Source organism: Gymnodraco acuticeps, unplaced genomic scaffold, assembly GCF_902827175.1.
Source record: "Gymnodraco acuticeps unplaced genomic scaffold, fGymAcu1.1, whole genome shotgun sequence".
Lineage (NCBI taxonomy): Eukaryota > Metazoa > Chordata > Actinopteri > Perciformes > Bathydraconidae > Gymnodraco > Gymnodraco acuticeps.
The window spans coordinates 574,476-596,537 of record NW_022992216.1 but is presented as its reverse complement, the minus strand read 5'-3'; the positions used below and the strand labels follow the sequence as shown (position 1 = coordinate 596,537).

General features: G+C 40.7%; 2 protein-coding genes across 2 annotated transcripts in view; both read right to left on the bottom strand.

Moving 5' to 3' along the window:
- The window catches only part of zcchc14 (zinc finger, CCHC domain containing 14), a 54,917-nt gene extending 41,266 nt beyond the window's left edge, over nucleotides 1–13,651 (bottom strand). The window contains 2 exon segments of the mRNA XM_034205874.1: nucleotides 10,338–10,565; nucleotides 12,366–13,651. Of these exon segments, the coding sequence (XP_034061765.1) occupies nucleotides 10,338–10,565; nucleotides 12,366–12,866 (729 nt within the window). The 5' untranslated portion in view covers nucleotides 12,867–13,651.
- A 1,146-nt stretch (nucleotides 13,652–14,797) lies between these two features.
- jph3 (junctophilin 3) overlaps nucleotides 14,798–22,062 on the bottom strand; it is a 62,868-nt gene continuing 55,603 nt past the window's right edge. Inside the window, 1 exon segment of the mRNA XM_034205920.1 lies at nucleotides 14,798–17,737. Within this exon segment, the coding sequence (XP_034061811.1) occupies nucleotides 17,657–17,737 (81 nt within the window). The 3' untranslated portion in view covers nucleotides 14,798–17,656.

The following is a 22,062-nucleotide window of genomic DNA, read 5'->3' as shown; positions in this document are numbered from 1 at the left end:
TGTTTTAATTATACTTCTTATCATTCAGAAGCTTTTTGTGTGTGTTTATGTTTTACTGAGTGCTTTAGGCAATTTCCATCCCAGTATTCAGTTAACTATTTATTTTCTGTGCACATTACATAGACTAGCTAATATTCTACCTGCTGCTTGGGACTTTGAGTCTTCAAAATGTCCAATATCACAGACTGGGACTTACTTTAGAGTCAGTTGTATTTACATTCAGTATGACTTGTTATGATTCAATGTGAAAGAGTATACTGCTCAATAAATAATGATCACTTCACCACCTCTCTTGACATCTAGGCGCTTGAGAGTGAGTCAGAGGCAGAACACAGGGACAGTGGAGAGAGGTTCATTGCTGAGGTGAGTGATGAAAGGGAAATGACAGTTTAGAGTAAATTGTGATGTCCCATCCCATGTCCCATCCCAGAATTTTAAGGAAATCAGTGGGGATATTGAACAGGAAACATTTCAGTCAAGGGGCATCATATGACCAATATAGACAGAAGAGCAACATTTATTTGAACATTTAAGTCAATGATACCATTCCTAGGTGAACTTAACATCTGTATGGAGTCAGATCAGTCTCAATATTAATAAATGCTCACAGAAGGATTCACAAATGTATTTTGCGATTTATATATAAATGACTCTCCACAACAATATCTCTCAATGCACTCACAAATATTTATTGTTGTATATAAATGTACAAAAAAAAAATGGGCATTTAAACTGCTTTTTATTAATTCAAAGACGGCTCTGAATTAATAATCAAATATGTTTCCTTTCTTTACTACTGGATGAAATTACAAAATGTACCCATCATTTTCCTCATGCTAGTATAGCCACATAAAAGTATCAAACCACCTGTTAAAATGCACCAGAATACAGGAAATCTATTTATTTTTTTCGTGGGGGGGGCCCCCCACACCCCTCGTTAAAAATGTCCCCCCCCACATTCAGGATGCTTCCTACGCCCATGTATTCAACTATTTTTCCTCTAGTGTGAATCAGCATCCATCTGTTTCACGTTAAATTAAACTCATGCATGTTTAAAACCTTGAAGAACAACAGATGGTATTGGTCGTATTAAAGGTGGGGTAGGTACGTTTGAGAAACCGGCTCGAGATAAACTTTTTGTTATATTCCATGGAATGCTCTTAACATCCCGATAGCAATGAATATCTGAAGTGCTTTGACAAAAAATCCATTAAAAAAATGTCATCTGTGGAAGCTGTAGTACTGTTAAAAGCACGACCAATCATTTTAGCCGGCCCGGCTAAAGTAACTGGATGGCCTACCTGCCTGTCAGCCTTCCATCTGTGCACAAACTTATCTCGTGCCCTCATTGGTCATGTGCGCGTTCGTGTGTGTTGGAGGAGGGGAAGGAAGTAGCAGATTTCTTCCAGCTGTGTATTTTCAAATTCTAGCGCACTTGAGCTGGTTTCTCCAAAATTACCTACCCCACCTTTAAATATGGAGTTTTATCATATCATATCTTATTTTAGCTTTTGGATTTTAGCCTTTGCAGACCATTTACATGCACAAAAACCTATATAACACGCTACAGGAAATGGAAAACCCCCAAAAGCAGAATAGAGCCACCAAATAGTAAAGTTGTGGGACATTAAACCATAACAATACGCTAAAAGATGCTGAGTCACATTTAAATCTGTCTACATCTGGCCAAAAGCTGCTTTACTGTAGGTAATGTACGTGACTCTGGTCTACAAAGAAACCCTGTCATAGGCTTCAGAGCCGTGAGGGAAGGAAAGGGAGCCACAGAGAGAGAGAGTGAGAGCATTTATAACTTCCTGGGGATTCACTGGAGACACACATGCACACACTCGCAGATACACACACCACAGAGGGTTGATTTCAGCACAGAGAAATGTGCTGACCTGCACTAAGCAGGAGCCAAGGGCAACAAAACACTAAATACAAACGCTCCTCTCTGAGCCGGGTACTTTCCCTTCACTGCTCGTACATGTTTAAACAGTCTGCCTGCTCCTGTGTGTACATCTAAAGAGGGACTGAAAACACAGCGTAACGTTTCTTTAACTTTATTTTCACTTCTCTCTCAACTGCATTGATAGAGACCTCCAAGTCCTGATTCATGTCTCGATAATCCCCCATTAGCTCTCTGCAATATGATCCCACACTTTACTGTAAGGGAGGGTTACTCTTTGGGAAACCCCCACCTCTCCCTCCTCCTTTAATTACAACACATACATGCAGAGGGACCACATTTGTGTAAACAACTCTTTCCTGTCCTGTTTTATCATCAATATTTAGGCATGTAGTGTTTTACTACTGATCCTGTTGCTTGAGAATTGCATTTGTTTTACACAAAGACTTAGATTTCTTCACATTTATCTTTACCAGAAAGAAGACTGATGGTTCAAACTCCACATCCAGCTCTATCAGTTTGAGATTAGTCACTACACTGGTGGTAAAAGGTGAAAAGTCAAGGTTAAGTCGAAATAGGGAGATTATGAACTTCTAAAGCATGGAATCTGACCAAATATGTCACTGTTTTATTTGTATTTCCTACAGGATCTTTAGCAGCTGTCATAACAATGTTTGCATCTGCACACACACACACACACACACACACACACACACAGCTCACAACTTTTGAGGGTTAATGTAAACAGTTTGTTTTATGTATGACAGCAAATCGAAGAAACCATGTCTCACATTTAGCAAAGAAGAAGTTAGTGTCAGAAGTAAATACTTATTATGCTTGAATAAAGTAATAACATGTTTGTTTATGTAATTGATATGATGCAACACATCTGTTTAATATGAAGCTGTTAAAAAAAACATTTTTAACTCAAAACTCGGGCAAACAACACGTGACTCTTTTGTAATAAAAAAGAATAACTTTTTAAATATTTACCGAATTAGCCAGCCATGTATGATAACCTCAACTGCAACTCTAACTCAACTAATCCTTCAATAGAAAAATAATAGTCAACAATTAAGAAAATCAATGACTGATTAATGTCACTTTTACAAAAAAAGTGCAGAAAAGGCTGTTTTCAGTCTCTAAAATATAGAGATGTTCCTGCTTTCTCTTTTTCATAACATATTATACAACATGTTTTAGGGTTTTCGACTGAAGCAACCTTCAAAGACATAAAGACACTACCTTGGACAACAATCAATTGATGTAGAAAATTATAAGCAAAATAATGGATGATAAAAATAATCGTTAGTGGTAGCCCTGATGATAACCTGTTAGCTTAACTAATCACATGTATTTGGAGTGAAAGCTAGCATTAGCATCGTTTTGTTTTCCTGGCCTGAATAGCTGATGTATGTGCAGCAGGACAACGTGCAGAAGGACTTGCTGAAGAGAACAATAAATTGGAGTGTGAGGTGATCATTTCAATAAATACCAGAGATGGGGACTCGAGTCACATGACTTGACTCGAGTCAGACTCGAGTCGCATATTTTTGAGACTTGAGACTTGCTTGACTAACATTGATAAAAGACTTGACTTGGACTTGGTATTCATGACTTGAGACTTGACTTAAGCTTGAGACAGATGACTTGAAAGGACTTGACTTTCTAAAATTAAATATTTGCGTTTGTTTTTGTATTGAGATATTACGTTTAGTTTTTTAAAATTGTGATTGGGTGATTATAGCGCCATGTCAGTTAACATGGCAGCGGCTAGCGTTACTTCAAAAATAGTCAAGTTTGGATTCAAGGATTATTTTGTTGATGACGCTAATAATAAGAAAACAGCGGTATGCAGGGTCTGCAGCATAAAGATCAGTGACAGGACCACCACAACATCCAACTTCATTCGTCACTACAAAAAAACCCACAGAGAAAGGCAGGGCCGGCCCTAGACTTTTGGGGGCCCTAAGCGAGCTTTGGCTTGGGGGCCCCTCTCACTCTAGCGCGTTCTCACTTCACACAACACGGAACCAACTTTTGTCTTATGATGTTAGTATAAGCAAACATATTGTATAAATAAGCATGTAAACACCTTGGACCTAACCTCCTCTAGGAGGGTCCTCACCAACTCTAGGGGGGTCCGGTGGCATGATCCCCTGGGAAGATTTTTTATTTTTTTAAATATGGAAGTTAAAAACATCAATCACTTTGAGAGCAACATTAAGAGATCTATGGATACATCTCTCAACACCCATATGAAACAGAACTGTAAACAGATTTTTCTTTATGGATATTTTACAAATCACTTAAACTGTATTCTTGTTTTGTCATATAGTATTTCATAACTGTTTTTCATTTATTCTCTCTGGTTGTCTATCTCATAATGTTCACATAGAAACTAGCTGTCAATAGGAATATCATTCAGAAGAATTATAATTTCATGCAAAAATCTCTCACAAAAAGAGGTTGCACATTTACATGTGTTGTTATGGCAACGTCAGTGGCCAAACAGCCACATTTACTGCTGCAAATACGTTCAAACATGCTGTCGACACGTAAAGCAGTGGCAACTACGCCACCATTTCAGCTGACTTTTTCTCAGAAATACTGTTACATAACATCTATTTGGTTGATGCTTAGCTAAGATAACTATGAAACATTTTAACTGACAGGACTCAGTATCAACTGTGGACTGTAAGGTAGCTTCTAGCTTCATGTCGAACAGTAAGTCAACATTTTCCAGAGAGCTTTCTTTGAAATCACCAGGCTAACAACATAACATTTAGATTGTATGACAAAGTGTTTATTTAATATATCTGGCTAGCTATAGCTACTTGCTAACGGTTTAGCTTACCCCCGCGATTCAAAGTAACGTCAACGTAGCTGTAATTTATGCTTCGCTTACATGTTTGCATAACTTGGAAGTTTACTGAAATGTACATACCTTGTTCACCTGGCTCAAGTGGTGGCTCTGGGGTTGTTGTGTGAGCCACCACTTGAGAATTGTCGACTTTTTTAAGAACAAATGTTCTTATGTCTATCTTCAAAAACTCTGAGTCCGACTGACAGTTTATTTTAAACATTGTCACAGCTCACAGGATAGGTACCTGTCAGCCAATAAGACGGATGTTTATTTCCATTCAACTTTCTGGTTGGTCTGTTGCCTTGCCTCTGTTGCATTCACTGAACACAGGAAATTACAATCCTGCCGTCCTCTCATGATGAGGTTCAGGTAAAGTATGGTTAATGTATTATATGATTGACTCAATAATATAATACATGACTTTGAGAGTAGGCAATCTAGGCATATTAACTAAATTAATTAAACACTCATCACATTTTTTTTTTTTGCTAGTCCACACAGCGGCGTTGGAAGCTTCTTCCAACGCTTCTGCCCATTCACTTTGAATGGGGTGACGTCACTTTTCGCCGAACTGCATTGTGGGAAGCAGAGCGGAGCTTTCCTGGCGTTTCAGGCTGCAAAAGTTGAGCAATGTTCAACTTTTGAAGCTTCTGAAGCTTTCGGTGGAAGCGTCAGCCAATCAAATCATATGCTAGTACAAGCTCTAGCCAATCAAACCACTGCTTGTGTGTCAGGGGCGGGAGATTCATGTGATTGGTTGTTGGTCGAGCTTCAGACACGCCCGCCGACAAGCTTTTTCTAAAGCCGCTGTGTGGACGGGCCGTTAGTGGCTGCGGGGCCCTAAGTGGCCGCTTATGCCGCTTAATGGGTCGGGCCGGCTCTGGAGAAAGGTACGTGCATGTGTTGTCTTAGCTAGAAAGCCAACGTTAAGTTTAAGCTACGTTAGACTTGGTTTCAAATCGATTAAGCATTGAGAAGACAAAACGGTAAATGAACACTAGAACCGCCAAGGGATTCATTTTTACTAACCCTGACGGCCCCTACACACGGCGGTGTGCGTTGCCGCTTGGCGGTGGGCGTGTCTTGAGCTTGGGGAGTTTACGAGAGCAACGTGACCAACAACCAATCACATGAATCTCTCCTGTCAATTGCATAAAAGGTTTTACATGTCACACTTTATATGATGAACATTTATGACATTAATGTCTATGGTGCTATTTTACGCAACATTCCATGCTGGCTAAATACTGTCTATGTCTGCTAGCTGTCCATTCAAACGAAGTACACTGGATATAAATCCCCAAACAGGCGAAAACCTACCAGTTTCACCCACTGTCTCTGCCACCTCCCTCCATGCCTGGCTCCTCCGGTTTGTATCCCGGTAGGTGAACAGGGACTGGTCATAAAGCACCGGGTGATTCCCTACCGCTACGATTATTTTCTCCTCCATTTTTTGGCATATGAGGAAATGAACTGCGGTCTGGCTCTCCCAGCATACACGCGGTTTGATTGGCTAGCGCTTGTACTGGCAGATTTGCATAAACAGGATTTGATTGGCTGACGCGTCCATCGAGGCGTCAAAAGTAGAACATTGCTCTACTTTTGCAGCGAGCACCGCGAGAAAAGCTACGCTTTGCTCCCGCAATGAAGTTCGGCGAATCGTGACGTCACCCCATTCAAAGTGAATGGGCAGAAGCGTTGAAGCGGCAACGCACGCCGCCGTGTGTAGGGGCCGTGATACTGACGGGCTGTCAGGAGAGGGAGAGAGAGAGAGGAAAAGAGAAGCCTCGTTTATTTCCCATGTTATTATCAGAAGTTACTGTAAACTTTTGAATAATGTAGTTCATCTACTTTTAGTAGTTTGTTTAAATGTTTTAATTATGTTGTTTTTGTTTGTAGAAGTGCATCATTCTTTGATTTATTGTAAAATGGATCTGAACTTTTTGATCTGTTATGATGATAAACTGAAGCAATTTCAAAATGAACCCAATTAACTGAGTTTGAAATCGTCCTACTTATAAGGAAATTATTAATAGGAACAAATTAAATGATTTGAAAATGATATATATGTAGGTGCTGACGCTGTTGGCGGTTCTAGTGTTAACAGACATTTAAATGAAATAAGTGTAATGGCAAATGCCATATATGATTTTCTTACCTGAAATTCTGCCTTTTTGAACATACTTTTTGAGTCCTAGCTATATTGTCTGCAGTTCTAGGGTTAATATTAATCTAATATGATTGTCATTGGTCTAAATTAGATTTCAAATGATTAACTGTGTATGTAATGAAGATCATAGTGTGGGTGGAATCCATTTTCATAACCACTGTCTTTTAACTGATTTAAATGCGGAAACTGGGCTTATTCATCAGAATTTTGTATGACTTGACTTGACTTGCTTGACCTGAGCAATGACTTGAATTGACGTGCTTGACTCTCACCAGTGGCGGCGCTAGGGGGTGGCTACTTGGGCTCAAGCCCCGGATGTTTTCTGAAAAGCCCCAGATGTTTCACTTAAAACATTTTTTAAAACGTCTCGGGAGTAATGTGCAGTACCGGAGTCCACCAGAGAGGCAGCCACTGTGGGAAATTAGCCTGCGTACTGCGTAGCCTGCCCTGAAGAAGAAGTGATCCTTCCTAGTGCCTGACGAGTTTTAAGCTAATAGCATATACAGTTATGGATATTAGAAAGTTATTGTCATCGAAGCAGCCGGCGCCACAAGCTGCAGCAGCAGCAGTATCAGCAACAGACAACAATGTCATCACCAGCAGTCAAGAAATGGATGATGTTTCAGGTTTGTTAATCTAATGGTGATATCTGCACTCTGGCTGACTGAGTAAGAAGTGAAAAAGAGTGATGTAACGTTAATGTTATAGCTAGTAAACATGGAGTAACCACACTAAGTATACCCTTATATGTTAGTATGTATACAGAACATGACTAAAAATTATCCTAAAATGTAACGTTAACCCTTCATACCTCAGTCTACTTTTAAGACACTAAAATAACGTATTCCAATTTTTATTTTGTTTTCGCGCGTGGAATTATACCGGCTCTCGTTTCAGTACACATAACAACAGAACTGACAGGCAACCCTCTGAATCAGACTCCGATTGGCTGTGACTGCATCCACTCAGAGTGTCCGATTCAGAAACGTGACTCTTACACTCTTTACGTCACAAACAAAGATGGTGGATGAGAATAGATCTATAAAACGATAAGCAATGCGCCAGAATCAAGGTGAGACTATCCGCATCCTTTAAAACTCTACGCACATTCGTTTCACCTTAATAAGTAAACGACTATTTGAGTGAGTTAAGGCATTAGTTTGCTTCATTAAAGGGTGTTAATGAGTGTTCTCCAGTGCCTTTTGTCCGCTTTAAGGTGTTATTAAGGTAGGGTTAATGTTGCTCTCAAAGTGCACCAGATTGATGCTTTCAACTTCAATATTTTAAAAAAAATCTGCCCGGGGGAGCATACCCCCGGACCCACCGAGAGGAGGCGACGACCCCCCTAAAGGATGTTCAGTCCACCCCCCACTTATAAAAAATAGCACTGTACCCCTGCACTCCTCCCCCCCCAACCCAACGACTCCTGGGCTAAGCCCCGGATCTCCTACAATCCTAAATCCGCCACTGACTCTCACCACAGTGACTTGGGACTTGCTTGATACTTGTAGGTCAAGACTTGAGACTTGCTCATGACTTGCACATGTAGGACTTACACCGACCTCTGATAAATACAGAGCCTCGTCAACTTGACAACACATGTGCAGCGTTTAGAAACGTTACCCAACTCGACAACTCCTGGAAATATTTATTTGATGACACGTGCACAGATTTTACAAAAAGTACTGATTAGGAAAAAAAGAAGCTCATAACTATGGGCTCAGAACAGTCTCATAATACACACATGCACACAGAAGGATTCACACTTGTATGTCATGATCCGCAAAAGGATTCAAACTTGTATTTCCGGATCCATACTTGTGTTTTTCAATGCACACACAAATGTGTTCCGTTTCATATACATGTAAATAAAATCCAAATACAGAAAAAAGTTTTACATAATGTATTTTTGATCGTCACATATTTGTTTCCGTTTAAATCCCCTGAACCTGCAAACACAAACCGCTTTCTGTGCACGGATCGCTGTGCATTCGTGTGTGGGTTTTTTGAGACTCCCCTGACGGTCAGCCGATTCGTACTTGTAATTTTTTCTATCTATAGCCAATCAGATGTCTCCTCAATTCTAAGCCAATCACATGAGCGCGCCCCCACGAGGGTAGATTTATTGCGTTCATGACGTAGCACTTCATGTACGCATTTTGCGCAGTCCGGAGCTGACAGGTCCATGGAGCCTGCCTGCAGGCGCCAATGTCAGGACACCTCCACTCTCAGTACAGTGCCACTTTCCAAACAGGAAATGTACGCAAATACAATCTTTAATATTATTAAGGCACCGCGCCACTTTCCGAACCATTGATGAATGCTTGTGTACACAAAAACGGCAAAACCGTTTTAAATGTGTGTTTCCTGTGTGGTGAATACAGTTGCTTTATTTATGTCTCTATAAAGTGTGGAGGAGCAGCTACAGGTTAGCTTAGCCTAATCTATCAGTGCACTACGAAGCCAGTGCTAGACAGTGAACTGTCAACGGGGGGAGCCCCGCCGGTCATTATCGGCCGATATTCACTCTTAATAGTTTGATCGGTGCTCTCTATAAAGGTAGATCAGGAGAGCTGGATCTGATCGATATGGACATACACGCGAGTGAAGTATAATCGGACGCGAGAGAGATCAGATCAGCTGCTGAGTCTGACGGAGACACGCAGCTCTGCATGATCACCTGATGCTCCGCCCTCTGTTTAGCGAGCTGACCGGACAGCGCAAAATGCGTATATGAAGTGTCATGAACGCAATAAATCATACCCTCGTGGGGGCGCGCTCATGTGATTGGCTTAGAATGAAGGAGACATCTGATTGGCTATAGATAGAAAAAATTACAAGTACGAATCGGCTGACCGTCAGGGGAGTCTCAAAAAACCCACACACGAATGCACAGCGATCCGTGCACAGAAAGCGGTTTGTGTTTGCCGGTTCAGGAGATTTAAACGGAAAACAAATATGTGAGGATCAAAAATACATATGTAAAACTTTTTTCTGTATTTGGATTTTATTTACATGTATATGAAACGGAACACATTTGTGTGTGCATTGAAAAACACAAGTGTGGATCCGGAAATACAAGTGTGAATCATTTTGCGGATCATGAAATACAAGTGTGAATCCTTCTGTGTGCATGTGTGTATTATGAGACTGTTCTGAGCCCATACATAACACAACGGAAACTGTTTCTGGGGGACACTAAAAGTGAGTGGCTAGGACCACAAGCTATTTTGACGTTTATGGTTCGTTATGAAGTTATGAAAGTCAGAAATCTGTCATTGTTCATGGCAAGTTATATAACATTTACATTTTTTTTCTTTTTTGGAATCATTAAACTTGCTTTATTGATAAATATGAACATAGCCCACTAAACCATGTGTGTTCCCTCCTACCTTGTGCCAGCAGCTGCAGTGTGTGTGGCAGGGGGGGCAGGCCGACAGAGGCAGGGAGGCAGCGCTGGCATCGGGCAGGAGGGAGGCAGCGCTGGCATCGGGCAGGGGGGAAGCAGCGGGGGGCAGGGGGGCCGTCAGATGGAGGAGGGGGTGATGAGGCTGAGGGTGACACGCGGCAGCTCGATCCCCAGCAGCTTCCTGAGCCTCTCCTCCTCCTGCACTGCTCACCTGCAACAACACATGTAATCAGTAAGAGACCAAATCTGACCAACAGCTAGAGTAAAATGTTATTGTTTTTCTGCATAACTCTACTTATTTCATCACGAGAGACAAAAAAGCCTTTTCTGTCTTGTAACACAACTTGGTGTAGTGACAGGTAAGAGCAGAGCAGCATGGAATTGTAAATATTTTTAAGAATTTGAAGGGACAGTTCAGCACAAAAATAGCTGTGTTGACATCATAAACTCCTGCTGTCAGCTTTCACCTACAAGCATGTCATTTCCTGTGTGAACCTCTGACTCACACATGACTGAGGCGTGTCTATGTGCAGGCAGTCTGTCATTGACTGAGTCTGACCTGTAATTTAAGTCTATAGGTCCTATGTCAGTAATCATCTGTTACATATAGGCTCTTCCAGGTCTCAGAAAAGCCTGAAATTAGGTCAAATTACTTTTCCTTTTTCTTTGACAGGGTGAACACATAGGTTGTGGCCAGGGGCCTGATGGATGGGCGGACATGGTGATAACACTGAACGTCGTCCGGTGCTCTGAATTATAGGAGACATATATCCTGAAGCATGCACCTTGTCAGATAGCGGAGGATTTATAGCAGAGTAACACCCTCCAGCAGGCTCACCACATTGGCATCTGCCCTGCTTTATGAGCTCTTACATGTCACATTTTGATCAGACAGTGGGTAACCACATGGTCTGCGTGCCACTCAGGCGAAATATCATTAGTTGTTGCTTTTTCTTCATGCCATTCACAACCACAGGACTATACATAAACATGTTTGTAGCTGCTACACTGCTTTTCACTTGAATTCCCATCACTCTCCATGTTAGACTTATCACCTGCTATGCACCTATGTGCCCATGTACTTATATATTTGTTTGTTTTTATTTGTTTAGCTTTTTAATCTTATTTATTGATGTGTATCTTGTCATTTTGTATGTGATATGGACCTTGAGTCTGAAATAAAGATTGAATATCCATCATTAAACCGATTTTTCTTTTAGGCATCTGATTAGGAGTATAGAGAAATTCTGCATGTTGGATTATCTAAATGTTGAAAGTGACATTTCTCACTAGAACAAACTACAAAGGTACAGTATGTATGTATTCAATCCTGTTTCTTGTCCTTTCAATCTAAATATTATGTAGAAAGTAATTCAATTTTAGCATTTGTGGTGTGTTTTGTAGCATGATATAATAAATATGTTTTACTTTACTACTACGAGTTTAAATCTGATTATTCCTTTAAATGAAATGTTAAATGAATGATCAGTGGTGGAAGAAGAACTCAAATATTTTACTTCAGTAAAGGTTTTTTACTCTGGTAAAAAAAAAATATAAACAAATGTACTTGACCTATTAAAATGAATTAGGTACTCATAATTTGATTGGCTCATTTCTTATTGTTTTATTACTTTGTTATAGAAGCATTAATGTGTGTGAAGCCCTGTTGTAGTTTGTTGAGGTGAATTCAAATATTTAATCAATAAATAAATTATCCAACAACCAATCTAATGTAGTCTTTTGAGAGTTCCTAAAACATATTTTGCAGAGAATACTTGATTTAAAGTGTGACTTAAAAGTACTCAAGTAAAGTATACGTTTCCTAAATGTGTAGGTAATTATAGTACGTGTGTTTAAATTAAGTAATATTATTTTAAAACACAAATCCACTTATTTTTCTTGAAAATGACTGAATAGGGTTCAATTATTTTTCAAAAAGATCTTAAGCAGTCTGGGCTGGTCTCCTGGTGATGAGGTAAACCAGTGACCCCCCTTTAAGCCTCCCTCTCACCTGCAGGGTGTCCTGGATGTGGCCGAGCTGCTGCCTCAGCACCTGCTTCCGGTGGAAGCTGAAGGCAGGGTGGTGAGAGGCCATGGTGAACAGTAACAGAAACTGCTCCTCAGTCCTCCCGTCGTTCAGGGCCAAACCGTAGTTATTGATCACCGAGTCTATGTGAGTCAGGGTCCGGTACAGGACCCCCGCAGCCTCCCTGTTGTCAGAGCCGAGCAGGGCGAGGGACACCAGCAGCTTGCTCCGCACCACCTCGTCCGTGATGTTGGTAAGGCCCGAGAGGTCGGCGGGGTTGTTGGCTTTGATCTCTGCATCCCGGAGGGAGTGGTAGTCCTTGCGGGCCAAGTCCTCCAGACAGCAGCCGAGGAAGCGGAGCTCGATGGGGACGCAGAGGTCCAGGAGGCCGCACAGGAACTCGGCTCTCTCGGCTGATGTGAGGGAGCTGAACCAGCGGTACACCCCCTCCCTCTGGACACAACTCCGACTCTCCACCATACTCATACATCCACTCAAACAGATAATAACTGGAATTAAAAAGTCAAACTTTCAATGGAGAGAAAACTTCACAACAAAGAGGGCGCGTGCGTGTGAACAGTGTGCGTTTGAAGTTGCGCTGGCGCGCGTGGGCAGCGCTACTCTGTGGCCATACAGTCAGAGCTAATAAGTCAAACTTCAAGTTATTGACTCCGTCGCTCACTGTTCACTGTATGTTTGTTTCCAATCACTGCAACCACAGCAATGACATGCACGTTATTCCCTTTGTTTGTGGCGAGCGAGCAGCAGGCCTTTCCAAACCATAATCTCTGTACATCCCCTCTTATCAAGACAAAGTAGTCTGGTTTGTGTTCAGTTTTCAGCACGGCAGCCGGGAGCAGTCGCTCCGCCGTGTCCCTCCCCGCCGGTCGGACCGCTGCCCCCCTGACAGCGGACTACAGAGACACTTCAAAACACACCGCCCCATTGAAGGAGACGCATGAGCCGCCCCGCTCTCCCTCCATGTAAAGTTGCTCCTCCGTCCTCATGGTTTTTCCACAATTTGTGCGAGGAGCAGTCGGCTGACAAACCGCTAGCAAGACTATGCTAGGTTAAAGTTTAAAAACAAAACTAGCGTGGCTTGAAGCTAATGCTGCCACTGGAATTAACATTATAGCCTACCGTCCTACATTACCTCATGAAACGCCGCTGCAGAGAAAACACAAAACTCACAAATTAAACTTTAAGTCCATGAATGAGTTTAGTGCAACAAGTTGTTCTACGCTCCCTGCATTCTGCCATGAGTCTTGAAATCTAGGAAAAACAGCTGTGTATAACATTAACCCAACTCTGGCAGCAAGACCCTCCTATCATGCAGAAATGTTTGCTCTGATTGGCTGCGAGTACTGTCTGCATGCGAGGTCTCTCTTGTGATTGGCTTAGAGGGATATCCGCTGCCCTATATTCCACATCTTTTTCTCATGCGCTCATACATATCTCAGCTTTATTACGTTGGCTTTAAATTGCCAGATACATTACATGTTAAACTGACTGATTCCATATAATATATGGTATATTATTCTCACCAATATCATCTATTACTTTTAACTTTTTAACTTTTAGAGGGAATTTAGCCAAGTCAGATAAGACAGGGGAGCTCACCTTATATTATTATTTATTTTAGAAAACACCCACTGATGGACGAAGCAGTCTTAACTTTGACTTAAGTAAATTAATAATACCACAGGGTAGAAATACTTTTCAAGTAAAGGTTCAGCATTTAAAAATGAGTTAAAGTTAAAAAGTATTAAAATGACCTTACAGTAAAATAATTAAAAAATAAAAACATACACTAAAAGCCCCAGGCAGAATCATTTATATTGATACAGGCAATAATGATCTGCATATCTAGAGTTGAATACCATATTCGAAGTTCATCCTTTGTGTCAAGCCTGACCCTCTGTTGCTCTTATTGTGTAGTTCATCTAGGACCAGAAGATGGCGGCAGATGTCCATGTTGAAACCTGATGCTGCGACAGAGTTTCTTATGGATGTTGTGTTGCATCCATCATGACACCTGGCCATACCTCCCCACAAATGATGAGCACAGAAAATATTTAAAATGTGAATGAAACACAAATATACTAGACATAGGCCTACTTGTGTTAGGCCTACCTGTTGTTTCCCCCCAGCCACAGTAGGCTAGTTCTTTTCTTGGTTCTTCCTCCTTCCATCCTCTCATTGAGAACATTGGTCTCTAGAGGTAAGCCCCGCCCCCGCCCCTCCGCTGACGGAGGAAAATTCAGTTAAGGTTGCTATAGTAACCATATCCCTGTCTCTTAACCAGTCCTGTACCACTCCCTCTCTGCATCAAGAATGCTTCCCAACACACAAAAACTACAACACAGCAACACAAAGACTGAGATAGACTAAAAACACGAGAGCCAAGAGACTTTTTCTTTCAAACACTTTCATTATTTTCTCCACATAACTCAAAAACAAAACAGAGTAATTCTCAGGAACAGAAAGAAAGAAAGAAAGAAAGAAAGAAGAGTCAAACTATAGAGAGCTTGGCATGCTGTAGCATGCTGCGGACTAACAGGGTGACGCAGGGCATTGTCACCTGGCTGATGGCATACAGCAGAGCTTCTTGAACCTGTTTCAGTCTGGACCCAAAATGAAATGAAAATACATTGTTCTGCTTCCCGGGGGGTGCAGGCACATTAGATTGTACTCTTGTAATAATGTGGGGGAAAACCAGAAATTAGCCTTAAGCTGAGTTTGAGTTCCAGTTTAAGAAACGCTGTCCGACAGAAAAACAACTGCGAACCTCCCTGCTCCCTGGAAGTTGTTACCAATGGCAACGGGTTCAGCCATCCCATCATGTGTAAAGAAGAGGATGATCACACATGTTCACACAGTTCGATGAGCATTCATCTGCACACATGCAAACAAACAGGCTGGTAAGGTCTGCTACTTTAAGACACACACATTCACGTACAGAAAAACCTTTACAAAAAGACACAAATAGTGGTGAAAAAATCATTCCGAAAAGCTGGAAATTAGTTAGCATTTTACCACTTCAGCTTCCCTCGTCTCTAGTCAACGTTTTTTTGAACATATTAGATGCCTGAAATAAGGTCTGTGGTTAAAACAAGCTTAAGAGAAATTCACCTTTTGTCCTACGACATAAAATACGTCAGTAAATACCCCACTGGTGAATGTCCCAAACTTCTGTCTCATAAATAGTGGTTGCTAACAAGGGGTTTAATAAGACTATTACACTACTCCAAACATTAGCCGCCTTTAGCTTAGCGCTTGTGATGCATGATGTAGCTATTTCATTTATATCCTAATGTTAGCTTTTTACTTCTGTCGATTGCATTTACTTAAAAAAAAAAAATTGGTGTTAATATGTGTAGGTTCTCTTGCCATGTGTTTGACACTGAGCTTATTTTTCCAGATATTTTTTAATCCAATGGAAAGATCCCATTGCTTTCTGCGGAGGGAGCAGTTGTGATGCTAACTTCCAGGTCGTCATACAAGAATACTTCAAAACTGCACCACTCTATTGTGACTGATGTGTATGCTTGTCTATTAAGTCTTGGATCTTTGGAAGAAAGGTTGAGTAAAAGTGGCGATAAATCTCGATGTTTGATCCTGGCCACTATTTGATTCTACAAAATACCTGCTAGTTCCCTTAGGGAGCTGGCAGCATCACTTATCCCCACATATAGGTTTAATTTAACCCAGAAAAAGATATATAAAAGTCCATAAAGTAATTGACTGTACTTTTTAATCCTAGCTTCTTTCCAGACACTGCTCCTATCAAAACCTAACATGTTGCATGTGCTTCTGAAGCTTTCAGATCCAACACATAACTAGGATATTACAGTAGGCCATTATGCATGCATTGTCTTACTTTAATCAAATTGCGCTACAAAAGCAAGGCAGGTGGCGACTGTTTTTTTCAGACATCTTGCAAGTATAGTATAAAGGTGTTTTATTCAGGTTATGCTTTGAGAGAAGCAGTGGGAGACTGTGCACGCTCTGTCTTGAACTCACACCAACTCAGAGGAAGCTCCATCCTCTGACTGGTGTGTGGAGGTGGGAGAGTGTGGGAGGGAGAGACGGGGGGCACAGCTGTCAGCTGATGCTAGTAGGCTAGATGTGGATGAGCTGCTGCCGTGTCTTCATGAGATGCTCTTGTAAAGTTCATGAACAGCGTGAAAGGCCACTGAGCTACTTGGAGACCACAAACACACAACACACACATGTACATCCACACACATTGTTGGACAAGGACATGCCTGCTTGATAGAGTTGCAAAAACACTCACTTTCACACAAAATGTGACCAAAATTAGTATAACAACAACAAACCCTAGAAAAACGCTCTTGAAAAAAAAGAAAAGTTGTTTAGAAAAAATATCCTGCAAAAACGTTTTTATCCTATTGTTTAACAGAACAAACCATTAAGATGACTTCCTAAAGGGATCTGCAGAATTTCATTTTTTATCATTTGCCCCTCTGGGCTTCCGTACTGTAAAAAAGGACAGAAGACGGACATTAGAACTGATGAATGACAGGGAAAGTGTAGAAACAATGGATGTGTGTGTATGGAAATGGAAAGTCATTGACCATGTATCCAGGCAGCAAACACTCATGAGTCTTACATACACCCACACACACCTGTATTGAACCGTCTGTAACAACTCCCAGGCAGGCAGAGGAACCAAAAGGCAGGAGTTATATAAAGAGGGAGTGGAGGGTTACAAAATAAAGAATATATCCATCAACATATTGTACATGAGAGAAACTGTTAATAAATAAAGTTACAAATCTGTTGAAAACTATGATTTGAAGATGAAAAAGTCTGTCTGGTCAGTCCTGTCTGCAGACAGTGGAAGCAGACATCTCGCTGTAATGCCAGCTGCAGCTCTCATGGCCTCGGATCGGAACTCTTCAGCCCGTTTGAGTCTGAATATGAGCCATTGAAGCCCACTTAAGTCCAGTTTCTGGACTACTTGTATCTCCCTGTAGTCCCGTTACCTGGCCTGGTTTACCCCTCGTTCCTTCGCTTCTTTGGGCTTTGCACTTGAGCATCTTTTTAAGACGATTGGACCAAATTAGCCAAGGTTAGCCCCTTGTTAACTAACTTAGTCCAAATATCGTTGGAGCCTTCCTCGGCCCTCGTCTTCCCTCGGCTTGCAGTCCTCTCACTGGGAACACCAAGGGGCAGCAGATTGGTCGTAATACTCATAGGAACTTATAGTTGTTCGTAGCATAGATAGGCTGACTCCGAAAGCAGTGCTGTCTTTAAATAAAAAAGTGGATAAACAAAATTGCCACTCCAATGTTGAGCAGAATCACCATGACAACCAGGATGGAGCTGTAAGCCTGCGTGGGAGAGAGAGAGAGAGAGAGAGAGAGAGAGAGGAGAGTGTCAATAATCAGGACACACTCAACGCTCACACAAGAGGCTGCTTTTGGGGAGTTATTTTCTGTCCGTTGCAAGGGTCTACGAATAGGGAGTGTCGTATGATGTACAGTGTGTGAAGAACCCTGAGATACATTTGTCATTTCTGATATTGGGCTATATTAATCAAATTTGACTGATTTGATCGATAAATATAGTATATTTAACTTTCTTATACATACACATCTACACAATCATGTATTCATTGTTATCCAAGACATTTCTTACTACCACAGATGGTCCTTTACATTAATGAACAAATATTTGTTTACAAGTAAGGGCCTTGTACTGGGGCTTGGTGTCCGTGCAGAGGACCAGGTTAGAATCTGGCCTGGGACCATTGGCTGTGAGACATCCCCTCTGTCTCCCCCTTTCAACCCAAAATATATATTTAAAAATAAATATATAATTTATTATAATCAATTAAATGTTGACATTATTTATCATGCAGTAATGTGAAACAATGTTGTTGTAAGCCTCTCAAATATAAATATTCCACTGTTCATTATTCCTGTTATTTTTATAGAACATTAAAATGAATACCTCTGGTTATTTGACTAATAGAAAAAAGTCAAACGTGACATCACCTTGGACAAAGGAAACAAGAATGGACATTGTTATGACATTTTATAGACCAAAATATTTTTTTTAAAAACGTTTCATTCTGCGATTAAATCGATAATGGAAATAATTGTTTATTGCAAACTAATATGCAGCTTAAAGAGATTTGTTAAAAATAAACTAAAGGGAAATACAAACTGACAAAAGTATGGACAGTAAAGTGCCTTGCGTTATACATTTAAAAAAAAGGACCAAACCACAGTGTTTAGCCTAAAGGAAGAGGATTCTCCTCGGTTTTATCAATATTTGGGGATTTAATTTTCTCTTTGCTGTGCTTAAATAATTTCACACTTTTAACATCACTTTTATTGGATTTTGCACAACTGCATGCACATCATTCATCCCACGGCTGTCAGGTGAACTCTAGTTACGGTCTCTTTGTTGAAGGAGAATCTTTTACTGGTTCAGATAATCCTACAGCCCAGGGGCCTCATTTATAAAGGGATATACGCTCAAAAAATGGCGTAAGCCAGTTTCTACGCAATGTTTGCGATTTATAAAATACTAACTTGACGGGAAAATGTGCGGTCCTCCACGCAAACTCTAACCCATGCGTACGCACTAAGTACAAACACGGGAGAGACGAGAAACTGCGACACCGTTGGCAGAAGGAAGAATGGAGAGAAATGTGTGGAAATAATACCATAAATAAAATGTTACCTCTCATTTATGATATATGAAGAATTCATTTTCAAACATTGATTAAAGCCAATCTTAAAATGATTAAACAAACGCCTGTTTGCGACTCCTCGGTGCACACAAAAACATAACTTGGAGAAATAAATAATTACGGATATGTTATTTAAAACCACCTCGAATATGTTGTGTTAATGTTATGAAATGTTTTCTCATAAATGATGCGGTAAGCAGGAGGACAGAATTACGTCTAAACTGACGCCGTTTTGCATTTCTATAGGTTGTAGATACGAGCATGGTTTTATATACTATTATGTTTAATCGTGTTTTATGCCATTTGCTAAGACTTGATAAGTCGCTCGTAAAACACAGGAGGTATGGAAACTAAGAACACCATGTGGTAAATTGTACGCCTACAGCTAATATAACACAACACATTGTATTTCCTTTAACTGGTGGATTATGGATATATGTGTTGAACGAAAGCTGGAACACAAACCACCAAATACAAACAAATAATTCAGATCCAGTCGTCATGACTCCACTCCGGAGGGATTCCCCGATCATTTCTTAGAGTTTCTCATCAAGGGGGTGTCTCCTGTCCCCGGTACAAACACATTAGGCTTGTTTGAGACAAGCGAGACCTGCGCAGACCTGCGCAGTTGCGATCAACGTCTTGCTAGTGCGTTGCATGATGGTTAGTAATTTTGTCCGACTTGCTCTGGAGGCCCGCCTACATGAGACGTTGAAATCTCGCGGGACAAAGACGCCCGCAGCCTTGAGAGCGAGGCGCGGCGAGGAGCCGCAGTTCCTCTCCACGGGCTGCGGAAGCGAAATGCTTGATGGGAAACGACTCGCTGGTATCTCGAGCTGAGCGCTCATTGGTGGTTTTTACCACGTGCTGGTGATGAAACTCTCCAATTGGCTCGGCAAAAGTTTGTTGTTGTTTTGTATCAGTTTTACGTCGCCACTTCCATTCCCATTTTTCCACAATGTTTATCATCATGAAATTAATATCTATATATTTTATACTATACTTGCACTGCTTACCGTTTTCATACTTTATATATCTTAGCATATTCATACACACTGTTCATACTGCTCACAGGCTGATATCTAGTGTATTCATACCCCTCACTGTTTATTCATCATTCAATTCATTCTATATTTTATTCTGTCTATTGTGTACATTACTTTTCACTTTACTGCTTGTTGCACCTGGTTAGAAGCTAAACTGCATTTCGTTGTCTCAGTACCTGTAATATGTGCAATAACAATAAAGTTGAATCTAATCTTGAGCAGGAACAAATGTATTTACTTAGTACATATCTGACATTAACGATTAAACACATTTGTGCATTCTTTATAAATGCAAACCGAGTCAAGCCGACTCCGGAGGTGGCGGTATGCACCTTAAAGTTGTTTGCAATCCGCCAAAAAACCGAGAGAAGAAGACGAAGCCGACTCCGAGCTGTCCGACTTCAGGCGAGCTTTTTGAGACCTCCCCCGGCTGCGATCGGCTATTCTCGTCTACTTTCGAGGCGAGCCGCAACGCGTCTCAAACAAGCCTACTGCCTGAGGAAGGCTATGTGTATTGTTTTTGTCATGAACCTTTTTCGGACCACTTATTTATTTATTTTGGAGACGATCCGACCTCCATGCTGCTACTCTGGTTCAAACTGCATCCACCAAACAATGATTTATCTCGACCTCCCCAAAATAACCAAAATCTGACACGGTGTGAGATGTCTTTTTTAGCTGTTCTGTCGTCATTTCCTGCGATCTTCTTCATGCAGTCAGTCAAAATGAATGAATGGGCGTTTCTTTGACTATTTATAGGCAAATATGGGCGTTACGTGAAGCCCGCAAAAGCTGCACCGCATTTCGAGTCGATTGTGATTTATAAAGGGAAACTAGCGTAGGAAGTGCTGTACGCAATTTCCTCGCCAGTACGCAATGTTTGGTGAGTCGGAAAATGTCGGAAAATGTCTGTACCTATTTTTTTTATTTCTACTACGTAAGCAACCTTCCCACGTGAATCCTACGCACGGCGTTATAAATTAGGCCCCTGGGGTTTATAGAACACAACAACATATCAAAAAACACAAGGGTGGTCAATGAAATGCAATGCTCTCACATTTTGAAGATGCAAGGTTTTCACCTGACAGCAGCAATATTTTCCAGTACTGTAAAACATGTTGATACTGGCTTTAATGCTGCTGTATGCTAATCTTATAAAGTTGTACTGTTCTTGAGTTTTGAGTTTGAGAATTTTAGCTAATGTCAGTGTGTCTAATGTTCTCTTCAGATATGTGGAGGAAAGAAACCCCACCAATTAATTTGGCTTTTCACCAAGACCGAAATGACCAGCATGTAGTTTTTGTCCACGGACAAAATAATCATGGGATCATTGCGAATATAATATTTGTATTGAAATATACATGCTTTATTGTAGTACAGTGTGCACATGTATACATCTTATGTCTTGTAAATATTTTTTATTGCATTTTTTATTGGACATTTAACTTTTACTTCTTATGTTTATATATCTATTTTAATCATATTTATTTGTATAAAAAAAACAACTATCACAAACCCAAATTTCCCCCAAGATAAATAAGAATTCTGCTTCTTTCCAAATGGCGCTCACCAACATAACGTTAAGTGTCTTAGTAAGTTAAATTATACGTTTTTTTCAAGGTTCTCTCCTCCAACTTGATTGGATGCTGCCGGACAGTTTAAAATAAAGTTGATCTGGGTAATTAAGTGTCGACTTGATAGGAATTAATACTGTTAATGGTAGTTGATTCAAGTAGTGTGGCACTTTTTTCAAATGTATGCATTATATTCTTAGGTCTAGGAAAAGGTTTCAAGTATTTTCAAGTCAAAAGGTTCATGTCAAAGTGAAGTCACAAGTCAATCATGGTGTTCAAGTCCAGTTCAGTTCTTACTGCAACACTCTTTCTTGTGTTTGGTTTGCATTGTTTTA